The sequence below is a fragment of the Hemitrygon akajei genome, chromosome 28 (genome assembly GCF_048418815.1).
Source record: "Hemitrygon akajei chromosome 28, sHemAka1.3, whole genome shotgun sequence".
Taxonomy (NCBI): domain Eukaryota; kingdom Metazoa; phylum Chordata; class Chondrichthyes; order Myliobatiformes; family Dasyatidae; genus Hemitrygon; species Hemitrygon akajei.
The window spans coordinates 9207495-9223715 of NC_133151.1; the positions used below are offsets into that span (position 1 = coordinate 9207495).

The window sequence follows — 16221 nt, forward strand, 5'->3', positions numbered from 1 at the left end:
ATCATGGCCACTCTGTATCATTCCATCATGGCTGATTTATTATCCCTGTCAACCCCATTCTCCTGCCTTCTCCCTATAACCTTTGACACTTACTAATCAAGAACCTATTAACCTCCGCTTTAAGAATACCCTATGACTTGGCCTCCACAGCCGTCTGTGGCAATGAATTCCACAGATTCACCACCCTCTGGCTAAAGAAATTCCTCCTCACCTCTGTTCCAAAGGGAGGTCCTTCAATTCTGAGGCGGTGCCCTCTGGTCATAGACTCCCTGATTTTAGGAACATCCCCTCCACACCCACTCTATCTAGGCCTTTCAATATTTGATAGGTTTCAAATGAAATCCCCCCTCATTCATCTGTTACCAGGTACTAAGTCGAGATTCACTTTCCTGCAGACATTTACAGGTATAAAACAAAACTGAATATGAAAGGCTATAAACAACCAATGTACGGAAGAAGATGACTGCAAATAAAAATAATATTCAGAACACAAGGTGTACAGTTCTTGAATGTGAGTCTGCAGCTTGTCCAGAGTAACGGGGAATGAAGCTGGTCCAGAAACCCAAGAAGTTTAGGTCAGGGGGTTCCCCACGGGGTCCCTTCTTTCTCACTGGTCCATTACTTAAAAAAAAGTTTGGGAACCCCCTGTTACATATTAATAACTGTTCCTGATCCAAGGCTCCTGAATTCTAGAGAGAGGTGAGAGTGGCCCGGATGGTGCGGCTCTTCGATGACGGATGCTGCTTTCTCGTGGCAACGCTCCATGTAAATGTGTTCAATGGTGGACCTCTTTCTCTGTAGCTCTGTCCACTCCTGGGCATTAGTGTTTCCATTCCAGGCCGTCATGCAACCAGTTAGGATACTCCCCGACGTGCATCACCCGTCTACATTGATCCCGACTGGGCTTCTCTGCCCTGGCGAGCATCTCTTTACCATCTTATCCACTTGCGCTGTCACTCTCGGGGATTGAGGGACATAAGCCACATGGTCCTTCTGTTCACCAATTCTCCCCAGGGTGCTACCACAACCACAAGATGACCGGCTTAGGCAACGCACAGGGGGCTTTACTCTGCATCTAAGCTAATCCCACTACTGCTCTGGGGGTTGAATAATGGTGGACAGCAGAGACTCCCAACAGCCAACTTACAGGACAGACATATATATATCACTGAATGTTAGGGAGACGGGGCGGGATGGGTGGGAATGAGGCATCTCAGCACTCCTATTAATAATATTTTACATGTTGTGATACACCTACTGTGTTTTGAGCTTGGTCCTGGAGGAACGTGCTTTCATTTGGTTGCATGGTAGCACAATGGTAAACAGTATAACCCAGGTGCGATTCCCGACGCTGCCTCCGGTTTCCTCCGACAGTCCAAAGACCTACCGGTTGGGAGGTCTGTATATTTTCCTGTGATTAGGCTAGCATTAAATCCGGGGATTGCTAGGCAGTGTGGCTTGAAGGGCCTGTTCACACGCCACATCTCAAACAATAAATAAAAATGTGTACGGTTAAACTTGAACTCCAAGCTGCTATTATTGGGGGGCTGTTCTACCAATGCCTGCTTCTCCCACTCACTGTTGTTAATTTCTGGGATGGATCTCAACACTGAGAAATTCAGATGACGGAACAAGCTCGTTCCTAATGCTGTGATAGGTCACAGCTCAAGGATATCAGTACTTACAGCAAAACAACCAACGACATCATTTTCATCAAATTTTTCTCCGTACTTCTCAAACACAGAGTTTCTCCACTTCCTCCCAGCTCCATCGTAGCCAAAGGAAAACTCTCCATCCCCTGCAGTGTTTAAAAAAAAGGTAAATGTGTAAATGAAGGAACGAGCCGAGACAGCAGCCCAGAAATGGAACAGGAGAGCACAGCGGCTTACCCAGCTGTAGTGAGGAGCTATCCAGCGACCAGCCCACACGCACAAGGTGTCGTTCACTTTCATTCTCAGTCACCTGCTTCACAGGAAACTTTTGGGTCATCTGTGAATAAATACAATACAACGCTGGTTAATATGGACTCCAATGGCTGCTAATGCAATCAATATTTCCCGAAACCAAACCAAGTTCAAAGCAAATTTATTTTCAAAGTCTGCCTGTCACCATATACTACCCAGAGATGCATTTTCTTCACAGCAAAAGAAATACAATAGAACTACAAAGACTGACAAACAACCAACATGCAAAAGACAAACTGTCCAAATACCAAAAAAAATCTTATTAATGATGAATAAATACTAAATAAATAATACTGAGAACACGAGTTGTGTAGAGTTCTTGAAAAGAGGTTTCCATAGGTTGTAAAGTCAGCTCTGATGGTTGAAGAATTGTCTCCCTAAAGATAGCACCGACCTCTTGGTATTTGCTATGACTACGAAGTCAATTTAGCAGCAACTCTGTGACTCTGGGGCAGGATCACATGTGCTTGCAACCTGCTTGACAATGGAGGCAGTCCACAGGCACACAATTTCCAGCAGGGAATACAAGGTTTCAGCCATTCCCATGGCAGAGATCGGAAAGGTGATCACTCTCAGGTGATGTTATCGAGCAACATGCAACCCATCTTCAACCTGAGCTCACTCCTTATGCAGAGTTACCCAGAAGCAAAGGCACTGCATCTACCTACAACTCATGTAGGATCGATTCCACTTTCCGCCGATAAAATTTTTTGAGGGAGATTGAAACCTTCAAGGGGAGTGTGGAAGGTGAGCGAGTGTTCAGCACTATCCACCAGCCTTCACTCACTGCTGCCGAGGGGAAGGCGCCTGCGTGATGGTCTCGCTCTGCTCCCGAGGGAAGGCCACTGCGTTCGAATGGTCTCTCCCTCAATGCCGGAGGATTGCACCAAAGTTCCGGGTCTGCGACTTCTGGATTTGACGGTCGTTCCTGGTTCCTGACAGTCTGCTGCTATTTTGTTCGACTTTGAATCAGGGCAGGCTGCAGATAATGAACACTGAGCTGCTCTGAATATGGACTCCTTTCAATTTTGTGTTTTATTTTCTGTGTTTCCGCTCGTCCTGTTTGCGCAATCCGCTTTTTTGCATGTGGGTGTTTACTCCTTTGAACGGGTTCCATGGTTTTCTTTGTTTCGTGACTGTATACTGCATACGTGCTTTGATAGTATATGTACTTTGAATCCTTTTTGAACCCTGTCAGCAGTCAACACAAGACTGGTATAAAACCAAATTAGTTGCACATTTACACATCTACAAAGAATAACGTTGGAACGAAATAGCATGAGCCAGCTGTTGCTCTGATGTTGACGCAGTGTTAGGGGCCTGAGCACATCCAAAAGTCAACTGCAAGTCACAGCTGATGCGTGGGCCCGGTCAGGACTCACCTTCACTTCAAAGCAGACTTTGCCCTTCGTCACGCCATAGGTCGCCCGTGCACCGCCCCAGAGGTAGACAAACTTCTCGGGGAAGAGAGGCTGCCCACCGTAGCGGTCCTTCGACACTTGGAAGTGAAGATCGGAGTTATCTGTTCAAAAGGAAGGAGATACAAGACAAGTCATCAGCATTGGCTGAGCTGCTAGTCAGTAACTACACAACTAGCCACACTGTAACCAACCCAAGCTGCTCCCCACTGCAGAACCAGTAAGGTACAAAGTCTGTTCTGCTGACCAATGTAAACCCGAGAAGTTAGTTTTAAGCTCTGACAAGATATTTATCACGCAGCGACAAATGGTACATATGATGAGCGACGTGCCAGTAAAATAGCCCGGGTCTACCGGGGAAAATTAGCAGCAAACCCAGCAAGGCAAATCATCGTCATGTCTTCAGGTTACACAAACAAATACAAACCCCGATCCCACCCTGCAGCATCCGTTCTCCAGACTCAATGACACAATTAAGAGACCGTTAAAAATATAAGAGTCCTACTCAGAACATTAGACTTACAGGTGTCGAGACAAACTAAACTGTCATCGAATTCTTCTTCGGCCTCCTCATTCGCCGCAGGTACGGGGGACTTGCCCCTGTAGGGATGAACAGACGTAACTTAGAAAGAGTAGCAAAACAGGGCATGGGGCAGCAACAAAGTGGAGAGACTTTGGTGAGAACTGAATTTCAGCATTCAACAAAAGGAACATTCGCAGTTGAGGGTCAGTCGTAGAAAAGTGCAGCAAAAGTACCCTTGTGTCCATCTAGTCCATGCCAAAACCATTTAAACTGCCTACTCCCCTCAACCTGCACTGGAACCATAGCCCTCCATACCCCTATTCAAACTTCTCTTAAACATTGAAATCGAGCTTGCATGCACCACTTGTGCTTGCAGCTCGTTCTACTCCCTTGTGACCCTCTGAGTGAAGAAGTCTCCTCTCACGTTCCCCTTAAAGTTTTCAGCCTTTCACCCTTAACCCATGACCTCTAGTTGTTGTCCCACCCAACCTCAGTGGTAAAAGCCTACTTACCCTATCTGTACCCACCATAATCTTCTATACCTTTATCAAATCTCCTCGCAATCTTCTAAGTACCATGGAATAAAGTCCTAACCTATTCAATCTTTCATTATAACTCAGGCCCTCCTGGCCCAGCAACATCCTTGTAAATTTTCTCTATACTCTTTCAACCTTATTTACATCTTTCCTGTAGGTCGGTGACCAAAACTGCAAACAATGCTCAAAATTAGGCCTCACCAATGTCTTATACAACTTCAACATAACATCCCATCTCCTGTACTCAGTACTTTGATTTATGAAGGCCAATATGCCAGAAGCTTTCTTTATGACCCTATCTACCTGTGGTCACATGAATTATGGCCCTATATTCCCAGATCCCTCTGTTGTGTCATTTGTTTTCAAATCTGGAACAGGCTGGTGTGACAACATTACAGAAAGACCTCCCCACTCCGTCTAGACATTCGCTGTCAACACAATCAAGGACCTCCCCCAGCCCAGTTCTGACCTCCCCCCATGGGCATAAGACACAAGAGCCTCAAAGCATGTACCACCAGGCTCAAGGAGACTGTTACCAGCCCTCTTGTAAGATAAAAAGAAACTCAATTTTTCAATCAGGCTCACCATGCCCCTTGCACTTCAATATTATACTGAGCTTTTGTTCCCGTTTGTACCGTCCCAACATACTCACGTACAGAATGAATGACAAGAGAACAAAACCCTTTTACAGTATCTGTGTATGTGTCAGTTACCAACACCTGACCCAAAGCCTCAACGGGTTGCTGCCATCGCTTCGGGACAATCAGATTAAAGCCTGAGACAGAACACTGAAGCAAATTAAAGTTACGTTTGCCAACTTGTGTCAATTTGCTACACTCCAAACCCTCCAGTAAACCCTGCTCAAAATAGACACCACCCAATCTGCACCCCCCCCAAAACTTTTGTAGCAATCGGTAAGACTGTGACTGATCCAATTTTGGTCTCGATGATTTCCCACCTTCTCTCCCAGGAACCCCCCCCCCGCAGTTCAGGTGTTTGTCACTCTCATCCTTGAATGACTCCATCGACTCCAGAGAGCTATGATGGTCCTCAGAGAAAGAAATTCCCTCCCTCCTCAGGCTTAAACACCTGTCTCCTTATTAGGATCCAGAAGCTACGGCTGCTGGTTCTAGATATCATCGCTAGGGGAAACAATAGCAACCAACCCACATTCGAGCTGAGTGTCTCGAGCAGTTACAATACGGGCTCGATTCACTCGGCTGCCCCTAAGAAAATCCCCTTCGTCCCACAAATTATCCAGTGAACCTCAGAACAGCACCGTCCAGTAACAATGCCTTCTATGAGATTATACCAAACTAATTAAATGCCTAACTAAACTTATCATTTCTGTCTCCATACTCCCCCCAGTCTAAGAGCCTCTGAAATGCCCAATGGTATTTCTCTCACTACCACCCCTGGCAGCACATTCCAGGCACCTATCACACTGTGTTGAAGAAAACACTTACCCTACACATCTTCTCCCTCACCTTAAATGCACGCCCTCTGGCATTAGACATTTGAAAAGCCTCGACAGAGTGGATGTGGAGAGGATGTTTCTATGGTGGGGGAGCCTAAATAAGCCTCAGAATAGACATGGCTTTTAAATCTATAATACGTCAGTGCAGTAGATGATACAAACCACAACTGGGGATTAACCTTTGGGCCAGGAAAGACCCTGCATTAGCAGATGAAAGGCAGCAATTGCAGCGACTTAACCCCGACCGCGAACTCTCACCGGTTGTAGTTTGTCTCCTCCCGGAATTCATAGTAGCCACGACCACGGTCTTCGTGGCGCCGCTTCTGTCCTCGACGCTCAGACTCGGGTGGCCGTCCCTCGCTGCCCGAGGCACGCTGCTCACTCGCGCCCTCTCCAGCTTCGCTGTTCTGTTTGCCTGGCAACAAGAATAAGGGTTCTAAGTTACTGCTCAAGGGCTTCTGAACCAACTTCTGCAACAGGAGAGCTGCCAATGCCAAACTGCAGAATTTCACTGGAAGTTAGCACCAGCACATTCTGGAGTTACACCTCTATTATCTGTCAACTGATTTTGGAAAAAGCACGCAAAGGACAGATCGATAACTAATATATTAAGATAAGAGTATAAGAGAAAGAAGCCACAAACAATCTGGGGGAGCTCAGCAGGTCAAGCAGCAACCCACTGAAATCCTCTTGCAGATTGGTTGCTGCTCCTGGTTCCAGCAACTTCAGTCTTGTGTCTCTGGATAACGAAGCAAATTAGGTCCTCAAGACAGTTTAGAATCAGAATCAGGTTTAACATCACTGGCATATGTTGTGAAATTTGTTATACTTTACACACACACACAAAATACGTATCAATATCCATTCAGAAATCGGATGGCGGAGGGGAAGGAGCTGTTCCTGAATCGCTGAGTGTGTGCCTTCAGGCTCCTGTACCTCCTCCCTGATGGTAACAATGAGAAGAGGGCATGTACTAGGCAGTGGGGACCCTTAGGAATGCCTTCCTAAGGCTACGATCCTTGAAGATGTCTTGGATATTACGGAGGCTAGTACCCATGATGGAGCTGACTGAGTTTACAAGTTCCTGCAACTTACTTCAATCCTGTGCAGTAGCGACCCACCCCAACATACCAGACAGCGATGCAGCCAGTCAGAATGTTCTCCACGGTATATTTGTAGAAGTTTTCAAGTGTTTTGACAAATCATATCTCAAACTCCTAACGAAGTATAGACACACACACACAGAATGCTGGAAGAACTCAGCAGGCCAGGTAGCACCTCGAGAAAAAATACAGTCAATGTCTCAGGCTGAAACCCTTCACTGTCTTGCGTTCTTTATAGCTGCATCGATATGTGGCGTCAGGTTAGATCCTCAGAGATACTGACACACAGGAACTTGAAATTGCTCACTCTCTCCATTTCTGATCCCACAATGAGGATTGGTGTGTGTTCCCTCATCTTACACTTTCTGAAGTCCACAATCAGGTCCTTGGCCTTGCTGGCATCAAGCACAAGCCGTTCGATTCGATGACAAGTGACTCGTGCCTTCAAAGTAGCAGTTCAAATCCATGAAGACTCGGGTAATTTGTTATCATAGCTCAATCTACACAAACTGAGCAGCTTTATTAAGGCTGATGGCAATCAGTCCCAATGACAATCTGAACGCTGGTCAGCATAAGCCAGTCACAGTCAAACTATATTTGGGACTTGCTTCACCGAACAGCAGGTGTTTACATTGGTGTACGTTTGGAAACAGTTGGAAGGAAAGCAGTGGGCTGGCATTTAATGAAATCATAGCTAATCTAATACGTAGCTCTATGTATTCTAGTTAACAAAGCTGTATGCTTAGTTTTAATGAAATTACGACCCTCTAAATCAGGGGTTCCCAATGGTATTGGTCCATGGCATAAAAAAGGTTGGGAACTCCTGCTCTAAATTCTGGACATATGACCTTGGCTGTGCATTTCTTGTAACCCAACACCTGTTATCCTTTCAAAAATGAACCAAGGTTTATGTTTGCATTTGAAATGGTTTATCTTCTGCCCTTCCAAATCTAAACTACTGTATAATCCTGTTACTTCCAAAAGGACCACAATCTTGCCATAGGGTTTGGAGGCTTGCGTGTCTCAATGACCCAGAGAACTGTGTTTGCTAACGTCAGGGCCTTGTGCTTTGATTCTTGCTATGGTCACTCATGGTAAACAGGTCAAAGGGTAAGAAGCCAGACTAAGAGTGGCCCACCAGTCCTCTAGCTCAGGGCTAACAACTCTGACCGGTCAAAAAAAATCTTTGCTATGGAAACAGCATCTTTATCTGTGAGATCTGTATTCCCAAGTTGACAGCCAGGACTTGCACTCTAAGGTGTGCTCGTGGACACCTCTTTTGCTACTAGTGCACAAAGGAATTTAGACTGCACACAAAAGGTTGTCACCCTCAACCCCATCAGCATGTCAAGTATATTGCGCGATTGAACACAATCTCATTTCCTTTTTCGGTTTCTGATGTGGACAATCTTGACAACGTGGTGTTTTGGATGATTTGTCTACAGATTTTAGAATTGGCTTATTTATACTGTTCTTATTGAAGAAATTATTCAGCGCGCACGTTGTTGTCACTGGGCAAACAAAAACTGCACAGCTCAAGATCTTTACACACACTGGTCTTTACAAATTAGGGGGAAGAGAAGTCTTCAAGGAAGCTAATGAAAGCCCTGAACACCACCAGGATCAGGACCAAAACTGATTTTGGACCGTATGAACCATGTACAGTACTACACTGGCAAGCTAGCACAAATAACAGCAGAAATGCCTTGTTCCAGTCTACATAGTCTGATTCATTTAATGTGGAGGGGAGAGTCACCTTAAATATGAACAGCAATGCCTTATATAAGGAAAGGTGACATATCTGTTCACTGGGCACTGTCATTAACAATAGCCCACGAGTACAGGTCTCCATAACCCACTGTGCGCATTCATCCTTCCAAGGAGCATTGCACCACGTTCATTATTTTCCCAGCTGACTTTAATCGAGCCCCAAATCACCTTGCATATCAGTGACAGAGAGCATGACACGGACATATATCGCTGATTTAAACTCTTCTTCTAATGCTTTCATCCTCAAAGTGTTCACATCCACAACTAATTTATGACCTCACCCTCCTCTTGAAGTTGCCATGGTCCCTGCAGTCCCCATCATCCCTGAAGCCTTTCTTTAGCCAATGAAATTTAAGAAAAGGTGCTTTTGATATCCGTGCGACCAGACAACACTCCAACTGCAGCATTGAAAACCCACGCTTCAGAACTAGCCGTATCTCTAACCAAATTGCCTGAGGGCAGTTAACGTTCCCATCTACTTGACGATTGGGAAAGAACAAAATAAAATCACCCAGAAACCACTGAAGACTCACAGTAAGAATGATGTGAATGGGAAGACCCCTCAGGCTGGAGGCACGCTTTACATAAAGGTAGTTCTGATTGTTCAAAGCCAATCATCTCACTCACTTCGTCATCACTGTGAGTGCCACGGGCCACCTACTTTTCACTGTGTTTCCACAGGCTAGTTATAACGTCAGTACAGTCGGCCCTCCTTATCCGCGAATTCAACCAACCGCGAATCGCAAAAAGCCAGAAGTATCTTCCAGCACTTGTTGTTCGAGCATGTACAGACTTTTTTTCCTTGTCATTATTCCCTAAACAATGCAGCATAACAACTATTTTACATAGCATTTACATTATATTAGGTATTACAAGTAATCTAGAGATGATTTAAAGTATACGGGAGTATGTGCGTAGGTTACCGCGGATCGGGACCGAAAAAAATTGGAAGTTCTCTTACTAAGTAAGTCGGAACAGGTACATCCGGTATTATTTAGCATCAGTTAGTCAAACGTTTGTCTTGGTATACAGTATATATTTTACCTTTTTATCCATATAAAACACTTAAGAATGTATGTTTCAGCGCCAGGCTTAGGAATGGTAGTTCTCGGGACAGATCGCTCCTGTGTGCACTCTCCACCGTGCCGGGTTGATGTGGAGGATCAAAAATCCAAATCCCAATAATTAAACCACTGCGTTGCTTAGTAATAATTGTAGCTTTCATCGGGGCAGGGCCTTTCTCACTTTATCCTTTAAAATTGTTCCGATTGCTGACTGACGTAGCCTAACGTTTCACCTCTTTCCGATCGCTTTATTGTTTCCACTTTATTTTCAATCGTGTTCGTGATTATTTTTGCGAACAGAAACACTGCGGATTCAGATCGCTGCCGCCAGGTCCTAATGTCCACCGCACTGAGACAGGTTAAATAAGGTCAGGGGTTCCGTTGGGTCCTAAGGTCCAGCGCATTGAGACAGGTTGAATAAGGGACTTGAGCATCCGCGAATTTTGGTATCAGTGAGGGGTCCCGGAACCAATCCCCCGCGGATAAGGAGGGCCGACTGTAGTGGGAAAGTTTTTGGAAGGTATTCTGAGGGACTGGATAGTAATCAGATGACGTGGATTGATTAAGGACAGTCAGCATGGCTTCATGTGTGGGAGGTCATGTCTCACCAACCTTGTAGAGTTTTGAGGAAGTTACCAGGAAAGTGGAAGAAGGCAAGGCAGTGGATGTTGTCAGCATGGACTTCATCAAAGCATTTGACAAGGTCTTACATGGGAGGTTGGTCAAGAAGGTTCAGCTGTATAAGACATTGGTGAGGCCTAACTTGAGTATTTAGGCCACCTACTCACAGGAAAGATGTAATAAGGTTGAAAGAGTACAGAGGAAATTCAGAATCAGAATCGGGTTTATTATCACTGGCATGTGATGTGGAATTTGTTAACTTAGCAGCAGTTCAATGCAATACATAATCTAGCAAAAAAATAAAATAAATAGTAAGTAAACCAATTATATATTGAATAGATTTTTAAAAAATACAAAAACAGAAATACTGTGTATTTTTAAAAAAAGTGATGTAGTGTTCAAGGGTTCAATGTCCATTCAGGAATCAGATGACAGAGGGGAAGAAGCTGTTCCTGGGTCACTGAATGTGTGCCTTCAGGCTTCTGTACCTCCTCCCTGATGGTAACAGTGAGAAAAGGATATGCCCTGGGTGTTGGAGGTCCTTAATAATGGACGCTGCCTTTCTGAGACAGAAAATTTACATGGATGTTGCTGAGACTGTAAGACTTGAGCCATAAGGAAAGAATGAACAGGTTAGGAATGTAGAAGATTGAGAGATTTGATAGAGGTATATAAAATTACGAGGGGTATAAATGGAGTAAATGCTCGCAGGCTTTTCCCACCGAGGTTGGGTGGGACTAGAGCTAGAGGTTATGGGTTAAGGGTGAAAGGAGGAACATGAAGGAAAACTTTTTCTACTCAGAGGGTTGTGAGAGAGTGGAACAAACTGCTAGCACAAGTGGTGCACGTGAGGTCGATTTCAACATTTAAAAGCAATTTAGATAGGTACATGGATAGCAGAAGTATGGAGTATATGGTAGGTAGTTTAAATGGTTCGGCACAGACCAGATAAGCTTAAAGGGCTGTTTCTGTGCCGTGCCCAATACCTCAAGCTGGCCAGACCCAACGGATGGGCAAAAGTGACTCGGCTGAAAGCGCTTCTGCCGAGCTCAGGACATTGAGGACATTTCACAATGCAGTCACTTGGACTGGCTATTGAAGATTTACAACACTCAGTCGCGACATCACTGAGCGAAGTGGGACTGATGGTCAGTCACTGCTTGGTGCTCGGCCGAAGTCACTCGCTGCAGGGATTAAATCTCATCAGAAATCTAATTAAATTAGCGCCAAAACACCACAGCCTCATTAGAATATAATGGAATATTAACAACAGAGCTAAAAGGAGACAAAATTATGTTAATTTATTTCACATAAAGGAGCTCTACACAGGTGGCTGCTTTCAGGAGACTCACTCTGGTACTTGGAAGCTGCAGAAACTTCAGCAAAGTGCTGGTTTTATTTGTCTTAAGCCTCCCAGTGGATCCAGTGTTGTTATGCAGCTGCTAAAGATTTAAAGTGTTTTGGGATTACGCTACAAAGCTAGGTGGCGGTGTGACTGCAAGGATCTGGCACGGTTACAAAGACAGGGCTAGGACTGTAATATGGAAAAATAAAGTGGGGCCACTCACCCCGGTAGGAGAAACATTAAAAGGTGCAGTATCCTTTAAATGAGAGCGGTTGAAAGGCCTTGGTGCTCAGAGGGAGCTGTTTGTACATTAATTATGCAGGCTCACTGGCTAATTAGGAAGGTCATTATTACAAGTGGATTTGAGTACCACAGCAAAGAAACCTTACCCCAATTACACAGAGTCCTGGTGAGACCACATGTGGATTACTGTGTACAGATCTGTCCTCCCTGGCGAGAGAGAGGGTATACTTGCAGTAAGGGCTCACCAGACTGGCTTGTTGTACAAGGCGAGATTAAGCTGACTAGACCTGTACTCCCTAGAGTCTGGAAGAATCTGATCTGGCTGAAGCAAACAACTTCTTTACTTGGGGTAGATGCAAAGTGATGGGAATTTTTATTAATTTCTTTATTGAGATACGCAACTAATAATCTCACTTTAAGGACTCATTATCTTGTTATTTCTTGTTCTCATTATCCATGACTATTTATTTATATTTGCATTTACACAGTTTGTTGTCTTCCATACTCTGGATGATCTTACATTGTTATAGTTATACTTATAGTTATACTTGTTCAGTGTGCCCACGGGAAAATGAACCTCAAGGTGACATTTTTGTTCTTTGATAATAAAACTTACTTTGAACTTTGATTAGGCCCTTTGAGCCACACTGCACAGCAATCCACCAATAACCCCAGCCCAATCAGGGGACAATTTACAATGACCAATTAACCTACCAACCGGTGCGTCTTTGGACTGTGGGAGGAAACCTGAGCACCCGGAGGAAACCCATGCGGACACAGGGGAGAGAACATACAAACTCCTTACGGGCAGCATTGGGAACTCAACCCGGGTCTACTGTACTGTAAAGCGTTATGCTAGCCACTATGCCACCGTACAGGAACCAGATTCAAAAGGTTATTTATTAAATTTTAATAATCAAGGATACAGGAAGAAACCACTTCACTGAAGTGTGAAGTTTTGGAATCCATTATGCAAACAACAGCATATTTAAGGTGTTAGACCCTACGATATTAAGGAAACAAAGGGATGCAGGCCTCATGCAGGAAAGGGGAGCCGAGCTAAAGACTATCTGAGATCTTGCTGGCAGAGAAGGTGCAAGGACATAAGTGGCCTGTTGCTTCAATAAGTGGCCTGTTGCTTCAATTCTCAAGCTCAAAGTACATCTATATCACCAGATACAACAGAGATTCCTTTTCTGCGGGCATTCACAGCAGAACAGAGAAGTACAATAGAATCAATGAAAAATGACACATGAAGGCTGGATAGCTACATGGATGGCAGTGGCTATGGTCCCAGTGCAGGCAGTAAATGGATCGGTGCCAACTAGGGGCTTGTTTCGTGCTGTACTTTTCTATGCCAAGGGATGACAAACAACCAATGTGCAAACCAAGGCAAACAGCTCAAACCAAGGAAAAATGGGAGGGGCAGGCTCCCCCTGAGAGATAACCTGTTCAAAAATCTGAGTTTGTGGGCTCTGAAGCAGAAATACAGGAAAATGCAGCTTGGTATCATTCCTCACGCACGGTATCAACATCACACACAAAACGCTGGGGGAGCTCAGCCGGTCAGGCAGCATCTATGGAGATGGACAAACTGTCAGCGTTTCAGGCTGAGACCTTTCTTCAGCACTGAGAAGGAAGATACCAGAATAAGAAGGTGGGAGGAGGGGAAGGAGGATAGCTGGAAGGTAATGGGTGAAGCCAAGTGGGTGGGAAAGGTCGAGGGCTGAAGAGGAAGGAATCTGATAGGAGAGGAGAGTGGACCCAGAGAAAAAAGGGCCCCAGGGGGAAGTAATAGGCAGGTGAGAAGAGGCAAGAGGCCAGAGTTGGGAATAGGAGAAGGGGAGAGGGGTTTTTTTAAAACCTGAAGGAGAAAGCGATGTTCATGCCATCAGGTTGGAGGCTATCCAGACGGAATATAAGGTGTTGCTCTTCCAACCTGAGGGTGGCCTCATCTTGGAACAAGGGGAGGCCACGGACCAACATGTTGAACAGGAGTCAGAAGTAAAATGTTTGATCATTATATCTAACATTTGTGATTAATGTCACTATTTTATTATTGTTGCACAGGGTCTCTCAATGTCAGAATTGTTACTGGGAGCGTTTAAAAAAACACCAAATTGGCACTACATTTTTGAAAACAAATCAGATTACTCTCAACAATGACAAATTTATGCTTGCTGGTGTTTTGGAGGTTAAAGTAGTCGGTCAGGGAAAAAAAGCAGGTAATTTACACCATTATATCATCGGGAAGCTGCTCCCAAACATTTGTTTAAACAAGTTGTTTGCTTCCTCCAGAAGAGGACCCAAGTCAGTTGGGGTGCTTGGCCTCCTGTTCCTCGAGGGAGCTGTGATAACTGGGCAAACAATACTTCTGGCATAACCAGGAGTCACAAAACTCATTAAACTGATACTGGAAACGCAGCATAGAGAGTTAAATCAAACCTCCTCAACAATACCTGGATGTGGCAGGCACATCTTCAGCCGCCAAAAGTCACAGAGAAAAGGATAGGGAAGTCCCTTTATCATTATTTTACAGTACTTTACCCAGAAATGATCAAGGAATACAGTCATACAGGGCTACAGCACAGAAATTTTTGTCCCATCTCATCCACGCCAAACTGTTAAACTTCCTCGTCCCATCAACCCACCCCTGCACCGTAGGCCTCCCATCTAATCATCCACCAAAATTAAGTTACTTAGCCAGAATTCTCTTAGATGTTGTAATCACATCGACCACTTCCGCCGGCAGCTTGTATCATCATCTGAGTGAAGTAGTACTCCCTCATATGCTCCCAGCATTTCACCTTTCATCCTAAACCTTCGGCCCCTAGTTCTAGTCCCACCCACCCGACCTTAGTGGGAGAAGACTGCTTGCAGTTACCCTACCTTTACCTTTCATTTCTGTACACCCCTATCAAAGCTCCCCTGCATTCCAGGGAATGTATTCGCAAGTCAGAGTGTGTGAACAAATCTGAGGTTCATGTCCTTCGTTGCAGTAAAAGGTCGCGGGTTTCGGAGATGTCGTCAAAGAGGCCCCATCAAGTTGCCACGAGGCATCTTGCAGACAACGCAGACTGAAGTCACAGTTTGCTGGTGGCAGAGGGAATGGATTTTAGAATGGGATGCCTGTTACGTGGGCTGCTGTATCCTGGATATTATCGAAGACACTTGCTGCAGGACACTCAGCCTTTTCATCTGCTGTTATTTGTCAGCTAGAGTTAATGGCGACCTCGTGCTGACTCGGGCCTCACTGAACGTCAGGTAGAATGAGAAACAAGGAAAACCTGAAGATGTTGGAAGTATGAAACAAAATACTGGAGACCTGAGGAAAAAGAGTGAGTTGATTTTTCAGGTCAAACACTTTTCAATCACAACTAGGAATTCCAGCAGGTTTAAGTCGCCGAGAAGATGGAGGAACAGAGGAAACAATGGGGATGTCGGCGACCGAGAGTAACGAACCAGCCAAGGGAGGGTGAAGGCTTGCTGATCTGACAGGAGGTGTACATGTTGTTGGAGGCGAGAGAAAATAAAAGTTGGCACTGGGTAAAATATAGTTCATTGTTGTTATGGAAATACCCCAATGTCATGCAGCGTCCGCGGAGACAAGAACTGAGCTTTCATTTGGAAAGGGCAATTATCTGAAATGGTCAGATTCAAATCAGTCCAGTCAGGAGGTGAGCCCCCACCTGTTGAAGAGCTGAGCAGATGGCCACAGATCGGGGGTGGGGAAGGGTGTGGTCGGAGTCAATGGGATTCAGAATCGGGGGGTTACGACACATACAGTGAAATGCGTCGTTTGCATTAACAAACAACACAAGCCAAGGATGTGCTGGGGGCTTCTGGCAAGTGTCACTACACATTCCAGGGCCAGCACAGCCTCAACGCTTGGCAGAACAACACCAAACAGAAGTGACAAAACAACAGAGAAACAAGTCCCTTTCCTCCCTCCCATGCACATACAGTCATCGAACCATCTTCCTCGGCCTCCGGCGCATTCAGAATGGAAAAATAGGAGTAGAAATTATCCGAAGCTCAGAACTGTCCTGCAAATGGAGGAATTCCCCAACAAATAGGCCACTGCATCATGAGCACCAAATGCAGGATACTAAATTGGGAACAATACAAGTTGCTCATTACTTTTACCTGCACTGTAG

The 16221-nt window shown here is 45.0% G+C and overlaps 1 protein-coding gene across 1 annotated transcript in view; it reads right to left on the reverse strand.

Annotated features, from left to right (window-relative positions):
- Positions 1–16221, reverse strand: part of LOC140717668 (heterogeneous nuclear ribonucleoprotein U-like protein 2) — a 43216-nt gene that overhangs the window by 13861 nt on the left and 13134 nt on the right. Inside the window, exons 2-6 of the mRNA XM_073031305.1 lie at positions 6177–6333; positions 3906–3982; positions 3347–3486; positions 1890–1989; positions 1686–1798 (exon numbers count right to left, since the gene is read on the reverse strand). Of these exons, the coding sequence (XP_072887406.1) occupies positions 1686–1798; positions 1890–1989; positions 3347–3486; positions 3906–3982; positions 6177–6333 (587 nt within the window). The remainder of the gene's footprint in view (positions 1–1685; positions 1799–1889; positions 1990–3346; positions 3487–3905; positions 3983–6176; positions 6334–16221) is intronic.